Below are 20991 nucleotides of genomic sequence, written 5' to 3'. Positions count from 1 at the left end.
CAGACTTTGTCTCAGCTTCACAGACGAGGTGAGGAGGGATACTCATGGCTTTACTCCCATTTAGTAGAAATAGCATAATTATTTAGGAAAGAGACTCAAAAAGAAATGCAGAGTAGAGTCAGGAGGTTTAGGTATGAGGCTGATGCCAGATAAGTTTTTATTATATTTTAAAAAAAAAAACAGTGGAACTGGAAATAAAGGTAAGTCGTTCAAAGTGAACGAGAGTTGAAAGGTCTACCATTCCTCAGTGGCAGGCCTTGGGCCCTCTGCCCAAGCCAGGTTGAACCCAGCCGAGATGCTGGAAAGCAGAGCACACGGTTGTGCCCATTAAGGCAAGAAGGGCAAGAGACCCCACGGCTCCTCGAGACCGCTTGCTGGGGTCTGAAAAACAAGAGAGCAGAAGTTACCAGAACATCCACAAGCCATTCTGTTCTACCATCTGAGGTCATATGTTCAACCACCTGTTTTTGGGAGGCTGACCGACTCTACCGTTGGGCTATCAGTATGCAGGAAGCTATATGCAAAGTAGTTCTACAACAGCATTGCCTAGCAGCACTGTCTTAGGACCTTCGGAAGTGTTTGTTTCCTTCCAGAATGAAGCGCAGCCTTTTTCTCTCTCTTTGCTATCCATTTATCTACTTAAACAGTGGCCAGATTTCGTCCCCTGGATTTGATTCCTGGGGGTTATGGTTAGCTGCTCAATATTTATATGCCTGTTTCCTCATCTATAAAACAGGCTGTTACCTGTACCCAGAACTGCTACAAGGTTGCATAGCCTACATAAAGTTCATAGACAAGCAACTGGCACACAGAAAATGCTCAAAATTTGTTACTATTCTAAGGGAAGTGAATAAATAGACCTTTCATCTGAATTATTAAGCCACTTCCTCATTTAATTTAATTTTATCATATTTTATATACATGGGTATTTTGTCAGCATGTGTGTCTGTGTACCACTTGCATGGATCCCCTGGAACTGGCGTTGCAGGCTGTTGTTGGCCGCCATGTAAGGTGCTGGGAATCCAACCTGGGTCCTGCAGATGAGCAGTCCGTCCTCTTAACAGCTGAGTCATCATTTCTCCTGTCTTAACCTCCCTCTCCACTTTAAAGCTCAGCTGAGAGTCAAAATACAGAAATTTCAAATTTGTTTGGGGGCTGGACAGATGCAATGGTTAGGTGCACTCGCGGCTCCTGCCGAGGATCAGCAGTTAGCCGTCAGCACCCATGGCTGGTGGTGCACAAACACCTATAACTTCAGCTCCAGGGGATGGTCTAGCATGCTCTCTGCCCTCTGTGGGCACATACACACAGCTGCATAATGCACATTTAAAAAGATACATCTAAAATGTGTTTCCTTGGCTGATGTCAACATGTACTTACCTCCTGTGTAGTAGCCATATGCATAAAGAACTCGCCCAACAATCCAGGCTAGGCCCAGGCCAGAAGCTATGCGCTAAGATAAAAGTACAATTCAGTGTTTGAGTTGAGGAAACAGACCTTGGTGAACACCTAGAGCTGACTACACTTGTGTTGGCCAAAAGTGTTGTATTTCCCATTAAGGAAAGAATGTCATTATTTGTTTGGTCAGGAAAAGTCAAGACCCGTTGTTGTCTATAATTGCATGTTCAACTGGGAGGTGCGAATTAGCTTTCCCCATGGGGATGGGTGCAGTTTCTTGCTCTGGGCAACTGGGGGAATTGGTGCTGGAGCTCAGGTCAAGCAAGGGCAGGCAGACCTCAAGATTCCAGGGTGAGTCAGAAAAGGAAACCTGATGTCTGAAATGGGACCCTGAACCCCACACTGACTCAGCAGCTGCTGGGCTGCACTGTTCCCATGATGACACCTGCTGGAAATGGTCGGAAACATAGGGGTGGAGATGGATAAGAAAAGGTGAGGAGGATGTATAGTGAACCCCGAATACGTGTACTCTGAGAGGAAAAAGCTTCTCTATTCCCAACACCCTTGACTAGGGAGAGTAAAACCTATGTAGGATGAGAAATATTTTCCTCTCTTTCATCCTGAGTAACTCATCTATTTGGCCAGAAAGAGTAAGAGGGAAAAAGGTTGGGGTAGGGTGAGTAGGTGACCCTCCACTGGTATGGAAAGTCCTTCTGACTATGTGTTGCTTTTATTGGTTAATGAATAAAGAATCTGTACTGGCCTATGCAGGGCAGAATAGAGGTAGGCAGGGCAAACTAAACTGAATGCTGGGAGAAAGAAGTCGGAGTCAAGAGACACCATGTAGCTGCCAGAGGGGAAAGATGGGAGCTGCCAGCTGGAACCTTGCTGGTAGGCCACAAGCCTAGTGGTAAAATATAAAATAATAGAAATGGGTTCATTTAATATGTAAGAGCTTGTTAGGAATGTGCTATAGTGATCAGTGATTTAATTAATACAGTTTCTGTGTGGTTATTTCAGGGCTGAGCAGCCGGGGAAACGAACAAGGGTGGTCCTACAACACTCCACAAGTCCTTTTCCAATTTGGTAGTGCTGTCAGTGGTGCTGGTTGCTATGGCAGGGTTTTGAGTTGACTCTGGGTAAGAAGTCTTGGCAGGAGGACAAAGAACTATAGACAAAGCCCCAGCTACTCTCTGCCTAAGCTTGGTCTCTGCCAGGCTGTTCTTTACTACGGGCTGAGTAATTCCTAGCAATTTCGGAACAATGGTTTGGTGTTCAGTTGTACAGATGCCTGCCGGTCCTGGTCACTTCCGTGACCTGGGTTTGAGTAAATCTCTGCTAGAGCCGTCACGATGCCATGGCCTTGACGCTGGACGCTCCAGATAGCAGCTCTTGCTTCCTCACGTCTTCTGAGTTTAGCTTACCTGTCACCTTCTCAGTAAGAGGCTGACCACACCATATTCAAAATCTCTGAGCTTCACGCCCCCTTTCCACTTCCTTGTTTGCTACTGGGCCCTCAGCACCTTCTAACATCCCAGATAATTTACTTATGATGTTCTTTATGACCCCAATTAAAGGGAGGCTCTGCGAATCCTGGTGGCTGCCTGTCTTGTTCACTGCTCTAGGGCGTGGGTAGATTTTGTTTTTCATAGATGAATGAATGAGGAAAGTAAAAACACTCCCTATGGATATGGACCTTTTAGAATTCTATAGACCTGGATTCAAAGTTCCATTCTTCTGTGGCTTAGCTGACCTTGTGAAAGTTAAACAGTGTCTAAGAGGCTTGCCCTCAGTGGGTAAAAATAGGTGAAATGCTGCCTACTTTAAACCACTTTGTAACAAATCACTAAATAAATAGATGGCGCCTTGACACCGAGGCTCCTCACTCAGTGTTCATTTCCTTTTCCCTGCATCTGAATGGATGACCAGCCCAAGGAGAAACTTACCGGGTGGTACACACCTCCCACGGTTAGGAAAAATAGGAAGGGAGGATACACTTCCAACCTGAAATAGACAGAAAGTCATGTTTCAAAAAGTGTCCTCATGATGGCTGTTTATACAGAACCAAGGGACTTTGCATGCATGCTGGCAGGCTGGAAGCTCGGGAGCACACACACCCTGGCTGGAGGGAGAAGGCTGGCTGCCAGGACCGCCCCCTGCTTTTGCTCTGGATAGGAGTGGGTGAACTTGATATCCTGCAAACTCACGAAGAAGGCCTGGCTTGGAGTAGGCTTCCTAACGGAAGCACAGCCTGAAATGCCCTACAAGCTCGTGTGTCAACACCTGCTCTCTACTTGGTGGCACCGCTTTGGAGGGAGGATTGTGGGATAGTTTTAGACAGGGGCCTGATTGGCAGGCATATGCCACTGAGGGTGGGCTTTGAGGGTTAGAGCCCAGCAGAGAGAGCGCTCGGTTTCCTGTCTGCCTTTGTCATCAGCTTCCATCACCATGAGAGTCTTGCCATTATATCTTACATCATGGACTATGTCTTTTTAAAATTGTGAGCCAAGATAAAGCCTTTGTCCATTCAGTTCTCTGTATACACACACATACACACACATACATATATATACATATATGTATATATAATGAATATATATACATATATTCATTATAATGAAAAGTAGTGAATATCAATCATTTAGATGGGACCTGCAAACACTGCAGAGGGTCATATTAAAGACATTGCCATGACTGCTGTTAATTGTCAACAGTATCTAGAATCACCTGGGAGATGGGCATGCCCATGGAAGAATTTCTTGACTGTGTTAATTGAGGTGGAAAAAAATTACCCACTGTGGGCGGCACCATCCCCTGGCTAGGCCCTGAACTGTGTAAGCAGAGAAGGGAGCTGAGCAACAGCAGGCCTTCATAACACTCTCTGCTTGCTTTTATTTCTATTTTTTTCCCAAGACAGGGTTTCTCTACCCTGGAAGTCCTGCAACTCATTCTGTAGACCAGGCTTACCTTGAACTCAGAGATTCGCCTGATTCTGCCTCCCCAGGGCTGGTTATTAAAGGCGTGCGTCACCACTGACCAGCTCAGAAGTTTTTCCGTCCTAAAAAGTCTTAGTTTTGCTCACTATTCAATCTGTTCACCCAGTAATTTAAAATGCTTTTTTATTTGTATGTGTGTGTGTGTGTGTGGTGTGTGTGTGTGAGTGTGTGTGTGTGAGTGTGTGTGTGGTGTGTGTGAGTGTGTGAGTGTGTGTGTGAGTGTGTGTGTGTGTGTGTGTGTGTGTATCAGTAATATGACTCACGTGTAAGTTAGGCTTGGTTCTCTCCTTCCACCATGTGGGTCCTGGTGATCAAATTTAGATTATCAGGGCCAAAAGTGCCTTCATTTTCTGAGCCCCTGCCTGCTCCCCACTAATGTTTTAATCATACTTTTAATGAGGGAATCATGATTGCCTGTTATCTCTCAGCAAATTCAGAGACTCGGGGCTGAGACGATGGGCATCTTTGCTGCCTGGTAGCATGACACTCACGTGTTCTGGTGGGCTCGCTGGATGCAGTTGAAGATATGCCCGTTCTCAGGATCTGTGCTGTACATGGCCGGGTACTGTAAAAGCAAAGGCCAAGCAGAGGATGAGTGTTGAGAATTAACCAGCCCTGAAACTGAGACATTCCAAAGCACCTCCTACGGTACTCCTGATGGACGAGCACTGACTTCTGCTTCAGTGTTTGTAGTGACAAGGCTTTCAGTTCTCAGAAGCAGGTTTGGTGTTTCTAGCTGCCAAAGCTAGCAAGAACCTGTGACTTACGTTCTGGTTGCAAAAGAGATGGGAGTGGCCCCTGCCTAGCCAGTGCTTCTCATTGATGCCATAAAGCAATGGTCTGCAGATGCAAATACAGAGAGACTGTAGAGATATGGCTGGTTCCCAGGAATCATCACATACCACATCCCTTTAAAATTTTCCTTACTGGGGCCGGGCGATGGTGGCGCACGCCTTTAATCCCAGCACTCGGGAGGCAGAGGCAGGCGGATCTCTGTGAGTTCGAGACCAGCCTGGTCTACAAGAGCTAGTTCCAGGACAGGCTCCAAAGCCACAGAGAAACCCTGTCTCGAAAAACCAAAAAAAAAAAAAAAAAATTTTTCCTTACTGGGGAACAGATAATTGAGTGTGTGAGACTGCTAAGCAAGTTCCCATTAGAATAAAAAGAGAAGCAGCCAGATATGAACACTCCAAAGAACCTCCAGAGGGAGTCTAATTACAAGATGCTAGATGCAAACAGACCTGTAATTGCTCCCCAGGGATAGCTTTAGAAGTTCCCCTTCTAGTTCAGCCAGAGTTAAAGGAAGTATTTAACAGACTTCCTTTTTACAACAACCGGCTAAACCCAGGTTAAGCCCAGCATCTCTTCTCTACTTAGGAAACAGGGAAATCAATTGAAGCTATCACTTGTAAAGTGGCAAACTAGGAAACAATGCTGCTAATTCATCCTTCTTTAGGATGTCCCTAGCAAATAGCTCTAGGTAAGATGGGACTTTTAATCCTAGTAGGCCTGGTCTTTCCACAGAGGGGCCAGAGTCCAACGAAGTGCAAACAATATTCCAGCAACCCTAGTATTTCCTGCCTCTCAGGAACAGAATTCGAATGGGCGCTATCCAGAGACAGCTACTACCTGCCACTAACAACTCAGCTCTCCTTTCCACGATGGAAAGCTCACCTTTGGATTAGCCTGTGGCCTCAGGAAGCCCACGCGAGCACCCGCCTGTGACCCCACTTACCTCCACCTTGTACTTCTTGCGGGCTTTGCCCACGTTGATGGCTAGGTGGAGCACCATCACGAAGCTGGCAGCGCCAGTAAGGAGCACGAATCCATATTCCTTAGAGAGGACAGTCATCTTGGCTCTGTGGAAGAAAGCATGCCACAGTGGGAAACTAACCCAACACGGTGGACACTGTGTGGTGCGAGGCCTTAGAGAGCACGGCGCCTCATTACCGGGAGATGTATACAGATCAGAAAGTCAGCTCAGTGCGGGGAAGGTGGCTCAGTAGGTCAACTGCTTCGCAAACATGAAGACCTGAGTCTGGATCCTTGGAGCTCACTGGCTAGCCAGTTTAATGAAAAAGGTTAGCTGCAGGTTAGTGACAGAACAAAACCCCAAGTCAACCGCTGGTCTCTACATGAGCATGGGCAGGTGAGAGCCCCTGCACAGACAAGTGGGTGCACACACACACATATATCATACATACATCACAAATGCATACACCATACATACATACGACACACACACCCTGCTCAATAAAGAAGGTGTTTTTAAGACGTTATCAAAAATACCACTGTGTATTAGATGACAGAATTAAAAATTACTCCACTATGCAGTATAGTCTCAGAAAAGTGGATAATCATACAGGTCCTTCCTTTCTCCCTTCTTCCGTTTCTTACCTTTTTTCCTTCCTCTCTATCTTCCTTTCAGTTTTAAAAACAGATTTTATTCCATTCTTATTTATTTTTGTGTGTATACACACACCCACGTGCACATGCGACAGTGTGCACACGGGGATTAGAGGACCTGCTAGGAGAAGTCTGTTCCTGCCTATCACCACGTGGGCCCCGGGGGGCAAACTCCAGTATCAGCTTTGGCAGCTGGCACCTTCACCCACTGAGCCATCCCATGGACTCCTTAATTTCAGTTTTTAAGGCTGTGTAGCCCAAGTTGGCCTGGTACTCAAGATAAAACCCAGAGTGGTTTCAAGCTCACAGGAACCATCCTGCCTCGGCCTCGCAAGTATTGAGATTACAGGTGTGTGCTGCTCTAACCAGCTATGTATTCTCTTTGACTGAACACCCATTTACAGATTTTACCTGTATCGTTGCGGTAGTCACTGTTGTGTGCTGCTAACATTTGCAGTTGGAAGTATTTAGCACAGCGCCCTTTAACAAAGTAGTACCCTCGACAGTGGTTTCTGGGGAGGGCCACTGTGAGGTCAGAACCTTGTGACCGCCCTTCCACCTTGATCCTGGTCACATGCTGGCATGGTTTTAGAAGTCAAAATTGTGAAACCCTGCTTGGTGTTCTGATATCAAAACGTGGCTCCCCAGCTGATGGTGTGGACAAGACACATAGCCTGGAAGACTCCTGAGAACCCAAGCTGCCTATCAAACCATCACTTCAGAACAAGCCCCACAAGAGTCCCGATGGCGGAAACTTATTTTGAAATCCATAAAAAGTTGGCAATATAAGCTAAAGCTAAACAAGTGTTAACTACAGATGTGGTAGTGGCTATGTGGTTTGAAGATACAATTCTCTGAACTTTTCTGACCACGCAGGAATTGTTGTTATAAACTGCTTTGAGGAAAAGCTAATCCTGGCTCAGCTTGCAATATTCAGCATTAAAACTCTTGTCTCAAAGCAAAGACATCAAATAAAACAAAACTTAGTAGGTGGAAGAAGCTCTAAGCATCTCATAGCCCACTGGGCTGCCCACTAACTTCTGTGAAATTTGAACACTAGATGGAAGGGTTCAGAGCATGTGTGCAGACAGAAAGCGCAGCTGTAACACGTGAGTGTGCTAAGGTGACTCACCACCTCATGCAAGGCTGCCTGAGCCAGGAGCTCCTGTGTGATCTCTTCAGTTTAAAAATGCCCTTCTCACTGGGTTGTGGTGGCTCTTCCTGTAATACTAGTATTTGGAAGGCAAAGGCAGGTATCTCTGCGAGTTCAAGGCTAGCCTGATCTACAGAGCGAGTTCCAAGACAGCCAGTGCTTTTACACAGAGAAACCCTGTCTTGAGAGAAAAAAAAGAAGCACCCATTTCTTGCTGCTTGTGAAAGTACACAGCAGGCAAATGCTTAAAAGGATGAGGCAGGAGGATAATAAGTTTGAGGCCAATATGTTATACCTTTAAGGGCTGGGGAGGGGGTTTAGCTGATAAGATGCTTGATGAGTGTTAAGAAAAAATAATAAAAGGACAGCTCTGCCGGCACATGAAATCTGATTAGGTCAAATCAAACCAAATCAAAATGCCCATCGTTTTATTAAGTGTGAAGCTCTTGGATGGCCGAGTGCATGGCGGGGAGACAGGAAAGCAGGGAGCTCATGCAGACCTGAAAACCACAGGATTCTCCTCTGGGAGCACACTTAAATACCCTGTGGGAGTGGTCCTGACCCCTGGGCATGCTGGGATTTGGAGTCCAGACTAATGCAACTCCCAGGTCAGGGAGGCTGGGATGGATGCCAGGGGCTGGGGACTATGCTCCCAACTTAATACTGAGCAACCATGGGGACCTGAGTTCAATTCCTTGCACCCATGTAAAAAGTCAGGAAAGATGGCACAGTCATGTAATCCTACTGCTGTAGAAACAAGGAGATTCCAGGAACTTGTTGGACAGCCAGTGTAACCTGATTCGTGAGGCCTGAGTGTCAGGGAGAGACCCTGTCTCAAAAAACAAGTCAGCTTCCTCCCGAGGAACAATAACCACCCAAGTTGTCTTATGGCTTCCACATGCATGTGTATGCAAACACACCCACCTCACCCACCCTCATGTCTGCACACTCACCAAGATGGAAAAAGTCTGTCTCTGATGAGGAGTCAGCTTCCACTCCGGCAGCCAGTTCAGGGTGTTGCCCTGCTGCAGAATGTTTCTAGTCATTCTTACAAAGGACAGGATTCCAGTACCCCTACCATCAGAGAATGCCCAGAGCTTCACCCAGAGTCTAGAGCAGGAAGTGTTATGGGTAGGATTCAGTTCAGATTCATCTGACTCCAGTGGCCTCCTTCAGTCCTGCCTGCAGACTGAGAGCTGAACAAACCGTGGAGTCACAGTGTCCTTTTCAATATGAAATCTAGGGGTGAGCAAGTTGTTTGGGTCTTTAGAAAGTAAGTTTCTCAGGACTGAGAGATGGCTCGGCAGTTGACAGCATTGGATGCTATTCCTGGTTTGATTCCCAGCACCTACATGGTGGCTCACAACCATCTCTAACTCCAGTCCCAGGGGATCCAATGGCCACTTCTATGTAGCATCTAAGGGCACTGCATTCACGTGGCTTATAGACATACATGTAGACAAAACACTCATGCACATAAAAATAAATTGAAAAATAAGGTTCTCCTAGCTTAAAAAGATAACATTTGAGTTCTAAGCACCCCCAGATCGGTCACCTCCCCCACATCACAGCACACAGCAATTTTCAACAGCTCTCCCTTTCTGTGGTCTTTACCCTGCCTCGCCCACTTGCCCTTCATAGGGGCCAGACTGTGACTCAGCACAAGGTGCCTCCAGCACCTGCTCAGCTTCAGAGAACAAGGAAGCCTGGATGCTCTCCAAGTTTCTTCTTCCTTCTCTTTTCAAGCTTATAAAGTTAACACAAATTAGAAGCTACGGCAGTAATTATATACAAAAATACAGTGTGAATGCTGAACACCTCCTTGAAAATAAAAAGCAATCGAGCCTACTTGCTATCCTTGGAGGGAAACCACTGCGGTCAAACAGGCATTGAAAATGAATCTGCCTCTAAGGCTGTCGGCCTTTGTAAGGAAAATGAAATTAAACACAGCCACTCTAGCTTGGTTTGCTAGTCCAGCAGCTCCAGCGTGCTAGGGGAGAGCCAGGACCGGATCGGGTTTTAGAATTCATGAAAACATTCCAGTCAGGCAAAGCAGAACAAACGGGCTTAGTGGCTGACCCCTGTTTTCCTGATGTCAAGAGCAGCTAGATGGGTGGCAAGTGCTTTTGGGGTGAAAGTCTACTGCAGACAAGAACCATTCCCAATGCAACTGTCCTGTAATCTATAAATAGAAACTGACATGACCACCAGGTTCCTCTTTCAGGGCAGAAATACAGTCTGCCGGGTGTTCACACCTGGTGAGAGGCACTCTCTTCACTTCATCAAGGTGATGATACGGAGTATGATGAACCCGGGTATGAACCAAGTATGAAGCAAGCCAGAGCCAAGGTCAAGAGGTGCTGGCGACACTTAGGACACAGGACTTGGATGATTCAAGGCTTGTTCTGGCTTCAAAGCCTCTTTCCTGCACTTGAGCTTTTATGGTCCCAGAAAATACTATTTAAGCTCCCAAGGGCAGGAAGCAATTAAACGGTCCCACCCTACCTATGAACCACAATAATCGGCACGGTGAGATGCATAAAGGTACAGTCAGTGCCACTCACAGTTCGGTGGCAATCAACAGCTGACTAATTGGACTGAAGGTCCATTCAGCAGGAGTAAATCATGCCTGGTATATAGCCCAGGGCTAGTGAGATCACCTTGGAAAATAATCCACTCCTGCCACTTTGCTAGGCCAACATAGTTCCTTACTGCAGGCTAAATCTTACTCTGGTCCCCATGGGTAGGTGCAGTCACCGCCCCTCATCATAGCAGCCTCTCTTTACAGAGAATGGAGACCACCACAGAAAACCAGGGCAGGGCAGGATGCAGAGACTGTGGGGAGTCTCGCCCCAACTGATATTTATACCGCAGCTCCTGCATCTACAGCTCTGGGAACATCACGGCAAAAGGGGTGGAAAGACTGCGAGGGCCAGAAGACCAGAAAGACAGCGACAAAACAGCCTCTCCTAGAAATGGCTGCAATGGCAATATCAATGGCTATGTTTTCATGGAAGGGAGACAATTTCACAGGGTCCCACCTCTAGGCAAAGAACTTCAGGCCACTCATGGCTTCTGGGAGATGGAGAATGAGCCTGTCCCTGGGATGAGCCCTCTGACTGGCTGTTTACTGTAAAGTGGTCAGCTCTGAAACCATATACACAATAAAAATGGATTCAGCAGATTGTATATATATATATATATGTGTATATATATGTGTGTGTGTATGCATACATTCATAATATGTATATAACAATAATAAAGTCAAAAGGCAACCAACTTGAGGGAAAAACACAGGAAGAGTTTGAGGGAGAGCAGCTAGGAAGGGCTGGAGGGAGGAAAGGGCAGAACATGATGTAATTCTATTTCAATTAAAAACAGAAGGGACAAAAAGAGAGAGATGCTGGTGAAGTGGGCTCAGTGGAAAAGGCAGAGAATTAACCCGAAGGTGGGGGACTGGGGGACGGGGTGTCTGCAGAGACCACGTGATCTACGGTGGCACACCCTCTTAGGGAGGGGCTCTTCTGCAGAAGCTTTGGACACTTGTGCACAGATGCGGGAATGCTGGATGCTGCCTTCCAGGATGGCAGATGAGCCCTTCCGACACCTCCACATACCGACAAGCGAGGAGCCCTACTCTGGATGCCTGATCTGCACTCAGAGAAGACAATGAGAACAGGCCTAAGGTCTGTGGGAGGCACCGTGTGGCCTGGCATTCCTACCACTGCTCCTGGTGCTTGCAAGTGCTTGCCAATGGCAGGACTTAAGGTGGTTCTCAGGAAAGCTCCCCCCAGCCCCTCCCACACAAGAGACATTGCTCGTCATCTTATACAGTACCTGGCAACAGTGTCCATCTGAATTGTTTGCTTTTGCTTTTCTTCCCTCCAAAGCATCTACTGAAACCGTGACAGAAACTGGATTACGAATTACATAGAAAGAAGAATCTAGAACAGAGGTCTGCACCATAGTTCCTAAAGACCTGAGTGCAAGGAGTAAATATGGTTAGGCCTTCAGAATAGGACCAGCTTAATTCAGTCAAGGTTTGAAATCGCTTTATCATCAGCTAAATTCTTGTTTTCTGAGAGTAGGGAAAAGGAATGGATGTTCTCAGTCCTTAGAGGGTGGCCTGTAGGCCAGGGTGCACCAAGAAGGGGAAGGCAGTTCAGAATCCACACCCAGGCAGCTTCTGCCACACCCTGGGTTGTTAGGAATTCAAAGCCAGCAGATAGCTTACAGGGCCAGGCGGGAGGAGCCCATAACTGATAGACAAGCCCTCTGGTGTGAGTACCCTCTCTGGTGTGAGCACCCCCTCTGGTGTGAGCACTCACCTGGCCTGAACACATCTTGCTGCTCACACACCTGCAGCTCTTTTATTGACCCACCAAGATAAGGTTCTGGCCTGCGAGAACTTTGCCCTGAACCTGGCCTTCATGGTCAGGACACAGCAGCTCTGCAATGAATGCTCGTACCTGCGTTTCCCACAGGCTAACCAGTCACCGTAACACGCACTGCACACAGAGACTACAGGACACAATCCTCTTATTTGAGGTTTTTTTCATAGTCACTTGCACAGATACAGAAACTCGGCTGAGTGCTGCTGCAGTTCCCAGTCTTCTAGAGGGTGTGTTAAGACACGCCCCTTCCCAGTTTTTTTTTCCCCTTTGAGATTTTACCTAGTGAGCCTGACCTGTGACAGCCTCTGCTTTCCTGGTTCTCTCTCCACAGTCACAATCACCAGACATCAAAGGAGCTGGAGTTTAAGGCTTTTCACGCTGCAAGTGCGATGGTCACTATGCTACAAGAGGGCTTTGGGGAGACCGTTGCTGCTTACACCACGGATTGCTGTACCTCAAATTAAATGAGCAGCACCATAAGTTAAGTGAAAGACATATTTAAGGGCGTGGTAGGACCTTCAATAAACCTAACACGGAATTTTTTTTTCTGGCAGAAATAGCAAAATAGAAAATTATTTCACCCATACATGTTCAATACTTAACTACAGGACTGAGGGCATGCAGGGTAGAGACTTTACATAAACTAACCCTCTCCATCCTCAATAATCCTCTATGGCAGGGGCAATCACTGCCATTCTCACACACAGGAGGAAACTGGGCAAAGAGGAATTTCGTCATTTGCCTACGCCTTCATCACTGGTGAATACTGGGGTCTGGCAGACTCATACTAGTGTCTAAGCTGTTTGTTACTAAGTCGCCCTGCAGAGCTTGCATTTTACAAGTTAGAGGCAGCAATAAGGAGCAGTCCCTGGCAGAGCTTTTGTCCTGGCCGTACAGTCGCACCCTGTTCCGGAGTAAAGCAGCCTGCAGGAGGCTGGAGTTAAGCAGAGGCTTGTCTGGTTTCACGGCACCGGGGATCTAACCCTATACATGCTTGGGACTGAGCATATACAAAGTCCCAGCCTCCTGGGTCTTTCAACTATTTTAAACCTAGGGTTAGATCTGCCACTGAGAAAGAGAGAGTTAATACTTTCTTTCCAAGGAGGATGACCTTTTATAGCTGCTGTTATTTTCTTCTCGATTAATGGCCCTAGTTAGAACCAATACAGTGCTGAACAGAAGAGGCAAAAGTGGGCACGGTTGTCCTGCTCCCCATCCAGGGAGGAAGCAGTCAGTTTTTCACCATTACATGTGATGTTGTAGGAGGATTCCATCAACGCCTCTATGGAGAGTATGTTATAAATCTAATTATTTTGCTATGTTCAAAACATAGCAACATTTCTATCTATAACTTTAAAATTTTAATAAAGTATCTCCCCACCCCCTCTGCAAAGTGCTCCAGGCCATGGTGGGTTTCCAGGAGAGTGAGGGTACTCTGGAAACCAGCCCTTGATGTCTACAGGGACGGGGGCGGAACAGCACTCAAAATGACAGCCGTGTAGTGTAGCTAGTCAGCAGACAATAGGGGCGTAGATGTGCCACAGACATCACCAGACCCTCAATTTAAGAGCCATGAAATCTAGGATTAAAATGTGGGATTGCTGTGCTACTTCCAGAATATATTCCACTTCCGGCTGTGAGGCCGCCTCATGGGAGTGGTTCATGGGCTCTTTGGCTTGGGTGCTCTCTTTTAGGAATCCTGCTGAGAGATTCTCCTGAGAATAGCACTACACTGGTACTCCAGTTTTGATCAACACTGTCTTTAATTCCTGCTTCTGCCACGGCTGGCCTTATCTCACTGGGGCAGAGTTTCTTCAGATACAGAAAGGGCTCTGGGCAAGCCTACACTCAATTAAACATTTCTGGTGCAACAACTCTCTTTCACTGTGTACCCAAGTCCTCCTGGCTGCCCAGTGAAATTCCCGAGGGCACAATCAGCATTGCATAAGTAGAGCAAAAGACAGGATTTATGAATAGAGGCACTTGCCCCAAATAATTTACCAATCCTGAGTCACCAAGTCACACAGTACCTTAGGTTTTCCCAAATGACAGATTCTTTGGAGACCTATCTTTGACTTTAAGCAAATAAAATTCAGATTAGACAATGGCAACTTTTACTTTGGTTTGTGATATTGTTCTCTTGCAAATTTTTAGCTGCTGTCTTACTCGAATACAGCCAGAAAGTCAACCATGACAAAGTATTCTTAGCTCAGCTTGAAGTCATCATTCCCCCAAAGACTTGCAGCAACCCTTTCTTGGTTGTGCCACCAGTCCAATTATACGGCAAAACCCCACAGTTTAATGTGGGTGACACAGGGATGATCAATTAAATGTTTGGCTTGGTCACAATGGATGCCTCTCAAAGTTCCACATACCAGATGGTTCAGCAAACTCCCAGGTGGGACCGAGGGCTCACTTCACCCACTAAAGCTTCTCCTGAGCCTGCTTCGCTTCTGCCTCTGGATGTTTCCACAAAGAAACAGGCCTTCAAATGATCCTCGGATGGGGGTTTGCCCCAGGGAGATAAGGCCAGCAGTGGCAGGAGCAGGAGCCAGAGACAGGGTTGATCAAAACTGGAGTACCAGAACAGTGATGCCTCCAGGGGAGTCTGTCAGCAGAGTTCCAGAGGCGAGCACCTCTAGCTGATTCTCCGAAGCCCAGGAGAAGCTTGGTGGTGAAATACAGGAAGTGAGAGAGAGGGCAGCAACATGGAGGGAATTCCGTCTCCAGGAGGAAGAGACAGGTGAGAGGCACGAGACTTCCCTGTGTTCATCCTTTGTTTTCAGCATGGCAGTTCTAGTCCACTTCCACACATCAAACTTGTCTGTCAAACCTTCAAATAAGCACTGGTCAAATCCTCCTGCCTCTCCTTCCCGAGTGCTGGGACTACAAGGTGTAGGGTACCATACCCATACCCATAATTTCCAGGCATTTAAGAAAAGAAATAAGGGGCTGGAGAGATGGCTCAGAGGTTAAGAGCACTGGCTGTTTTTCCAGAGGTGTCCTGAGTTCAACTCCCAGCAACCACGTGGTGGCTCACAACCATCTATAATGAGATCTAGTGCCCTGTTATGGCCTGTAGGCATACACGCAGGCAGAACACTGTATACATAATAAATAAGTTTTTTAAAAAAGGAATAAGAACCTAAGTGCCGAATCTACATACTGCACCCAATGGCGATGCAGGTTCAGTAGTTATTTCTAAAGTGCTACAAACAGAAAGCTAGCTGAGCAAATGCAGCCTGATCTATTGAGCACCCGCTTGCTAATTCAAGCGAGGCCAGCTGCAGCAGGCAGGACATAGTGGGTCTTTTCCAGGACCTCATAGTCTTCAGTTCCTCATCAACGTACTGGTAGCATATCTGGAAGTCCGTCATGTTGGGAAGATGGAGGACCTGCCTCTTTAATTCAAACACATTCAGCGCTACATCCAAACAGCCACAGCTCAGCCATGTTCTGGCTTCAGATGATGTTTTAGTTCTAACACTGTGGTGAATTGTCTGTACTGAAATCAATTGTTAAATATGTTCCTGGGCTGGTAGGAGGTGGAGGAGGGATGGGTCCGGAAGGCTGGAAGCCAAATGAATGGCTCTTGGTGATGTGGGACAAGCTTGCACGGTTGTGCCAGTTTAAGGCCAAATCCGAAAATGACAAAAAACTAAACAAAAATGCTCGGATGACAATGAATCTTCTTTCAGAAGAAATGGCAGTTCTGTTCCCCAAGAATTCAAGGACATTAGATTTGTTAGTCAGGTTTCCCTGTGTGTATGATGACAGGTTTCTTAACATGATATGTGTACGCTGTAAAGATTTGTCACTCATATTAGTTTATTAAAATGCTAATAGGCCAGTAGTCAGGCAGAAAGTATAGGCAGGGTGACCAGACTAGGAGAATTCTGGGAAGAGGAAAGGCAGAGAGTCAGTCACCAGTCAGATGCAGAGGAAGCAAGTTGAGAATGCCTTACTGAGAAAAGGTACCAAGTCATGTGACTAAACATGGACAAGAAGTATGGATTAATTTAAGTTGTCAGAGTTAGTTAATAATAAGCCTGAGCTAACAGGCCAAATAATTTAGAATTAATATAAGCTTCTGTGTAACTGCTGCAGGCCCAGACGGGACAGAAACTTCCATCAACAGCTTTCTCTGTATGTATGACGGCAGAGACTCACCATGCATAATGTTCCATGAACCAGGGTACCCTGACACCTGACTTGGAATTTTGGGTAGTGGTAGATAGCCTAGAGCTGAGCCTCCCATGACACAGGGCTCCAGACACATTTCACATCATGCTTCTAACGGTTTGAAGGCAACAACGTTAGACAAGAAAAGAGAGATAATAGGGAATACAAGCAGAAAAAAAGAGAGGTCAAAAAGTTATCAGGTGAAGCCAATTTGACAAATTCAGTTAGGCCAAAGCATTTTCCGGTTGCCTCCAATTCCATGCCTGCCACTCCTTCAGAGCGAGTCCCTCTCTTCTCCACTTTGTTATACATGCCATACAGCACTCCAGAGGCAGGGCTGCAGTGAACTGAGAAGGAAGCTCTGAACCTCTAGAAATCTGCACAGTCAGGGTGTGAGAGCAGAGTGCACACACAGAAGAGGGGCAACACTGGGACGGAAGCCATGAAGGCTATCGCCATGATGTATGAGAGAGAACACCGGTACGGAGACAGCAAGGGTAGAGAGGTTCACAGACCCGTCCATGTTTCCACGGTAGAGAAAGGAGGCCAGAGTGACTGAAGGGTAGTTAGAGACTGGAGGAGGGTAGGAGGGGAGTATTATTTACAATACTTATTTATATGGATTAAGCCCTGTTCTAAGCAGTTCAGTATCAACTCATTTAACTTCCCACAGCATGTATTACTACCTCAGCTTTGCAGGTGAGGGAATTAAGCGTCAGAGAGATTAAATAATGTCCTTCAAAACGCACAGCTACCACAGAGCAAAGCCTGAATTCCCACACACCCAGGCAGTGTGTCTCCAGATCCAACAGTTTTGGCCTTGGCCACGGTGTCTCCGAACCAAGCTGAAGAGCAAGTTTGACAACAATTGACCCTCTCCTGAGTATAAAATATATTAACAAGAAGGTAAAGCTAATAATTAGCTCCAAGCCCACGCTTGATTACAGACTGTGGTGTTTCTAATTGGAAAGGGGAAAGGATATCTTGGGAAAGATCCAGAAAAGAACATTTTCATTTTAGTGTACAACAGTATGAGGAAAGGGGTCGAGTGAAGAACAAATGCTCCAGTATCCTGGCACATAGCTTGGCAGGGCAGTGCCGAAGCTGGCTGGCACTTCATCTCACCATCATGAATCCCACAAACCTGTCCATTAACTGACATTATACAGGAGCGTATGGTCACAGGGCAACAAAGCTATAACTTCCAGAAGAGGAAAAAGTCTTGAATGAGTCACACTGATACTAGTTGGATTTTCCATTACCAGAAATAAAGATATCTTAGAGCTATTTTAATTCTTAGCAGATGCTAAATCCCTGCGAAGATACCAGTCATGAAGTGAAGGAACCAACTACCTAGATGGTTGGATTACAACTGGCTTCACACTCCCATGTCTCTGGGAAGGTAAAGCGGACTTTGGCACAATCATTTGCATTTTTCTATCTTTAAAAAAACTTGCAGTTCTTTATTTTATTGTTATTATTTAATGTGTGTGTGTGTTTGTGTCTGAAAAGGCTAGAAATGCATGAGTGTATGCCACAGGTATGTGTATTTGTAAGGCCAGAAGGTGTCAGATCTCCTGGAGCTAGAGTTACAGGTGGTTGTGAGCCTCTGACGTGGGTACTGGGACAGAACTGCAGTCTCCTGGAAGAGCAGCAAGTGCTCAGAACTGCTAAGCCATAACCCTAGTTTCCATGTGCATTTCTTAAGCTGAAGGAGTACAAAGTATCATTTACTTAAAAAGAGAAAAACTCATCTGTCATGGGACACACTTATACTCTCCGTATGTGGGGCACTGAGGCAGGTGGATTGAGAATCCGAGGCAAGCCTGGGCCTGTGAAGAAGATCATCTCAAAACAAAGAGGTGGGCAATGGTACATGACTATTAGAATTCATATTCCAGTTGATAAGCAGATCCTGTCTGGAAAGAACTCAAAGGGTAATAAGGGGACCTATGGAAGTCTCAATGCATTTGGGAAACAATGTGGCTTTCCTGATCTAGCAGCTGCATTTCTCTCCACAGACAGACAAGTGGACCCTGAGAGAGAACTAATCTTACACAGTGACATCTGACGAGAAGAGCTAGTCTTTCTCTTTCCAGGGGACAGTAGACTCACAAACAAGATCAACAAATTCAGTTGCAAGGGCTGAGGAGGTGGCTCAGACAGCTCAAGTGCTTGCCATAAAAGCGTGAGTAATGGCATTCAGAACACCACACCCATGTAAAAAGCCGCTGGGGCAATCCCTGTGCTCAGTGGAGACAGGAGGGTCCCTGATGCTTTCTGACCAGCCAGGCTAGCTCAGTTAGTGAGATTCAGTAAGAGAACCTGCCTCAAAAATTAGGTGGAACGTGATTAAGGAAGACACAAGGTTGGCCTCAGGTCTTCATATGCACCTGCACTTGTAGCATGTATATAAGCAAGTTCAAAAATACACACACACACACACACACACACACATTTTAGTTGCAGAAGTAACAACAGTGTATTCTAAAGAGATATTGCTTTATAATTCTAAATGGTACTTAGTCAACTGTGGCTAGCAATGGTGCTCTGCATACAAATTCAGAATATTTAAGTATAAACATAGGGAATGATAGGTTTAAAATCAGTTAAATCGGTAGGTATTAAACTACTTTTGATAGGTTCTTCTGACATCTACTCATTCCAGGGGCCTTTTCAGCATCTCTTTGGATAGACACATCTTTCTTGTTTTTCTTCTCTGTGATGTCTTCCTATGAGTGAATCCACTTTTAGATCGTTTCCTGCAGAACTCTATGCCAGCAGGATGGATGCTAAGTAAGGGGAAGGCTGCCCTTGTCCTTTAACAAGGTCTCAGTTGCCCAGGCTGGCCTTGAATTACCATTCTCCTGCCTCAGTCTCTCTGGTGCTAGGATTCCAGCTGCAGGCTTCTGCATCCCTCTGTCTAAGGAAGCTCCAGGAGTGCAGTTTCTCAGGCTGGCCACCGTGTCACTGTCATTTTATATATAGTAACACTGGTTAAAGAAAAAAAAGAATCACTTGACAAAGTTTTCTATTTCTGTAACATTGTGTCAGGAAGAAGCTTAGCAGAAGTACTTCCCAGGGTGAAAGCCCTTGTTTGGATTTCAGATGTAAGTTTTATTTAACTCCTTAGATAAATTTAGCTCCTGTGAGAATAAACATTCTGGATCCCCTGACTCAGACAATATACTCTCCTTACCGATACACTGAAATAAAATACGACTGTAACCCCGACCAATAATAACCTTGGGTGCTTCCCGGAAACTACAGGCTGCAGGTGCCCTCAGATATTCCCCAGGGACGCCCTGGCTCCAACTCCTACAGCAAAATCTGCAGAAGACTCCGCAAGACCACACCTAAGCCGGCAGCATAGTCTGTGGAGAGCTGACTTCTCTCTGGGGCACCTCCTTTCCCAACTCAAGTCCCAACCCGCAGCGCTCCTTTCCTACCCATGCCACCATCTGTCTCTGTTTTTCCTCTACTTCCCTTGCCATACTCAAGTGTACCATAGGCTATTTGTATGTTGGTGCCTCCCAAGCAAAAAATTAGCAGAAGCCAAGACCTAGAGTGACTCACAGAGCTTCTACTCCTTGCCACCATCCTGCAGTTGCCCCACCCGTGGTTCTGGGTCTCCCGGCAGGGACACAAGATAAAAAGGAAAAGTTGCAGACACACAAGGAAAAGATCAATGAAGATCCCTCCCCCTCCCCCAGCCCTTCTCAGGAGAGAAGTCTCTTTCTTATAGGATGGAGGTAGGGAAATGACCACATTCAGGTTTCAATGCAAATATTTCTCTGAGGCGAGAGGAAAACAAACAATTCCCCCTGAGGCCCTCCAGAAGGATCCTAGCAACAACATATGCACAGCAGGAGCGGCGCTTGTACGACACTTATGAAACCTGTGCTAGATCCGCATGGCCACTTCCCACTGCAGAGCTCGGGTCTCCGGTCTCGGTACTACAGCTGCAGTGGGTAAGGTCAGGTGGGCCCCGGAAGGCCGAAAGAGGGAGCCCCAGATCTATACACAGCTGGAGTAGAGGAGGAAAGGAAAATAAAGAATTGAGGATGAGCTGACCTTGAGAATCTCCCTGAGTTATAGACAGCGAGATGAGAGTCTCATCTAGTAGCTCCAAAGCCACTCCAACAGGGAGAGGATGCAGGGCGGGAGGAGGGTAGAGAAACGTAGAAACCGACCGACAAGAGAGGGGTTGGAGAGAGAGAGACCCTTTTCCATCCCCAGTGGCTGAGATACAAGCGGCGCGCACGTAAGCATTCAGGTGCCTCAGCATAGCTAAAGCTCCTGAAGCTCGCAGGTGCCAGCGCTTACCTGCTTCACCTCCACGCGCCTGGTGCAAACTGGAGCTGCGCGCACTTGTCTGGGTGCGGTTCCAGCGGTCCCGCAGGACCCGCCCCACTCCACCCCAGGCAGCGCGTGGCCACGCCCCTGGGCGGAGCTAGAGCTC

At 46.6% G+C, this 20991-nt stretch overlaps 1 protein-coding gene across 2 annotated transcripts; it reads right to left on the bottom strand.

Annotated features, from left to right (window-relative positions):
• Positions 1 to 126: 126 nt before the first annotated feature.
• Mgst3 (microsomal glutathione S-transferase 3) lies at positions 127 to 20988 on the bottom strand. Of its 2 annotated transcripts, none has more exons than XM_038350135.1 (6): positions 20856 to 20988; positions 6130 to 6253; positions 4886 to 4959; positions 3345 to 3402; positions 1381 to 1453; positions 127 to 381 (listed from the first exon to the last, which is right to left on the bottom strand). In XM_038350135.1, the coding sequence occupies exons 2-6, from the start codon at positions 6244 to 6246 to the stop codon at positions 245 to 247; spliced, it is 459 nt and encodes a 152-aa protein (XP_038206063.1). In that variant the 5' UTR covers positions 6247 to 6253; positions 20856 to 20988; the 3' UTR covers positions 127 to 244. The 2 variants fall into 2 exon arrangements, with proteins under 2 accessions (XP_038206063.1, XP_038206064.1); XM_038350136.1 differs by lacking the exon at positions 20856 to 20988 and adding an exon at positions 8907 to 9036.
• Positions 20989 to 20991: the final 3 nt, after the last annotated feature.

Source organism: Arvicola amphibius, chromosome 12, assembly GCF_903992535.2.
Source record: "Arvicola amphibius chromosome 12, mArvAmp1.2, whole genome shotgun sequence".
NCBI classification, from domain to species: Eukaryota; Metazoa; Chordata; class Mammalia; order Rodentia; family Cricetidae; genus Arvicola; species Arvicola amphibius.
Note: the sequence above shows the minus strand (reverse complement) of the source record. Positions and strands in the feature narration are given on the sequence as shown.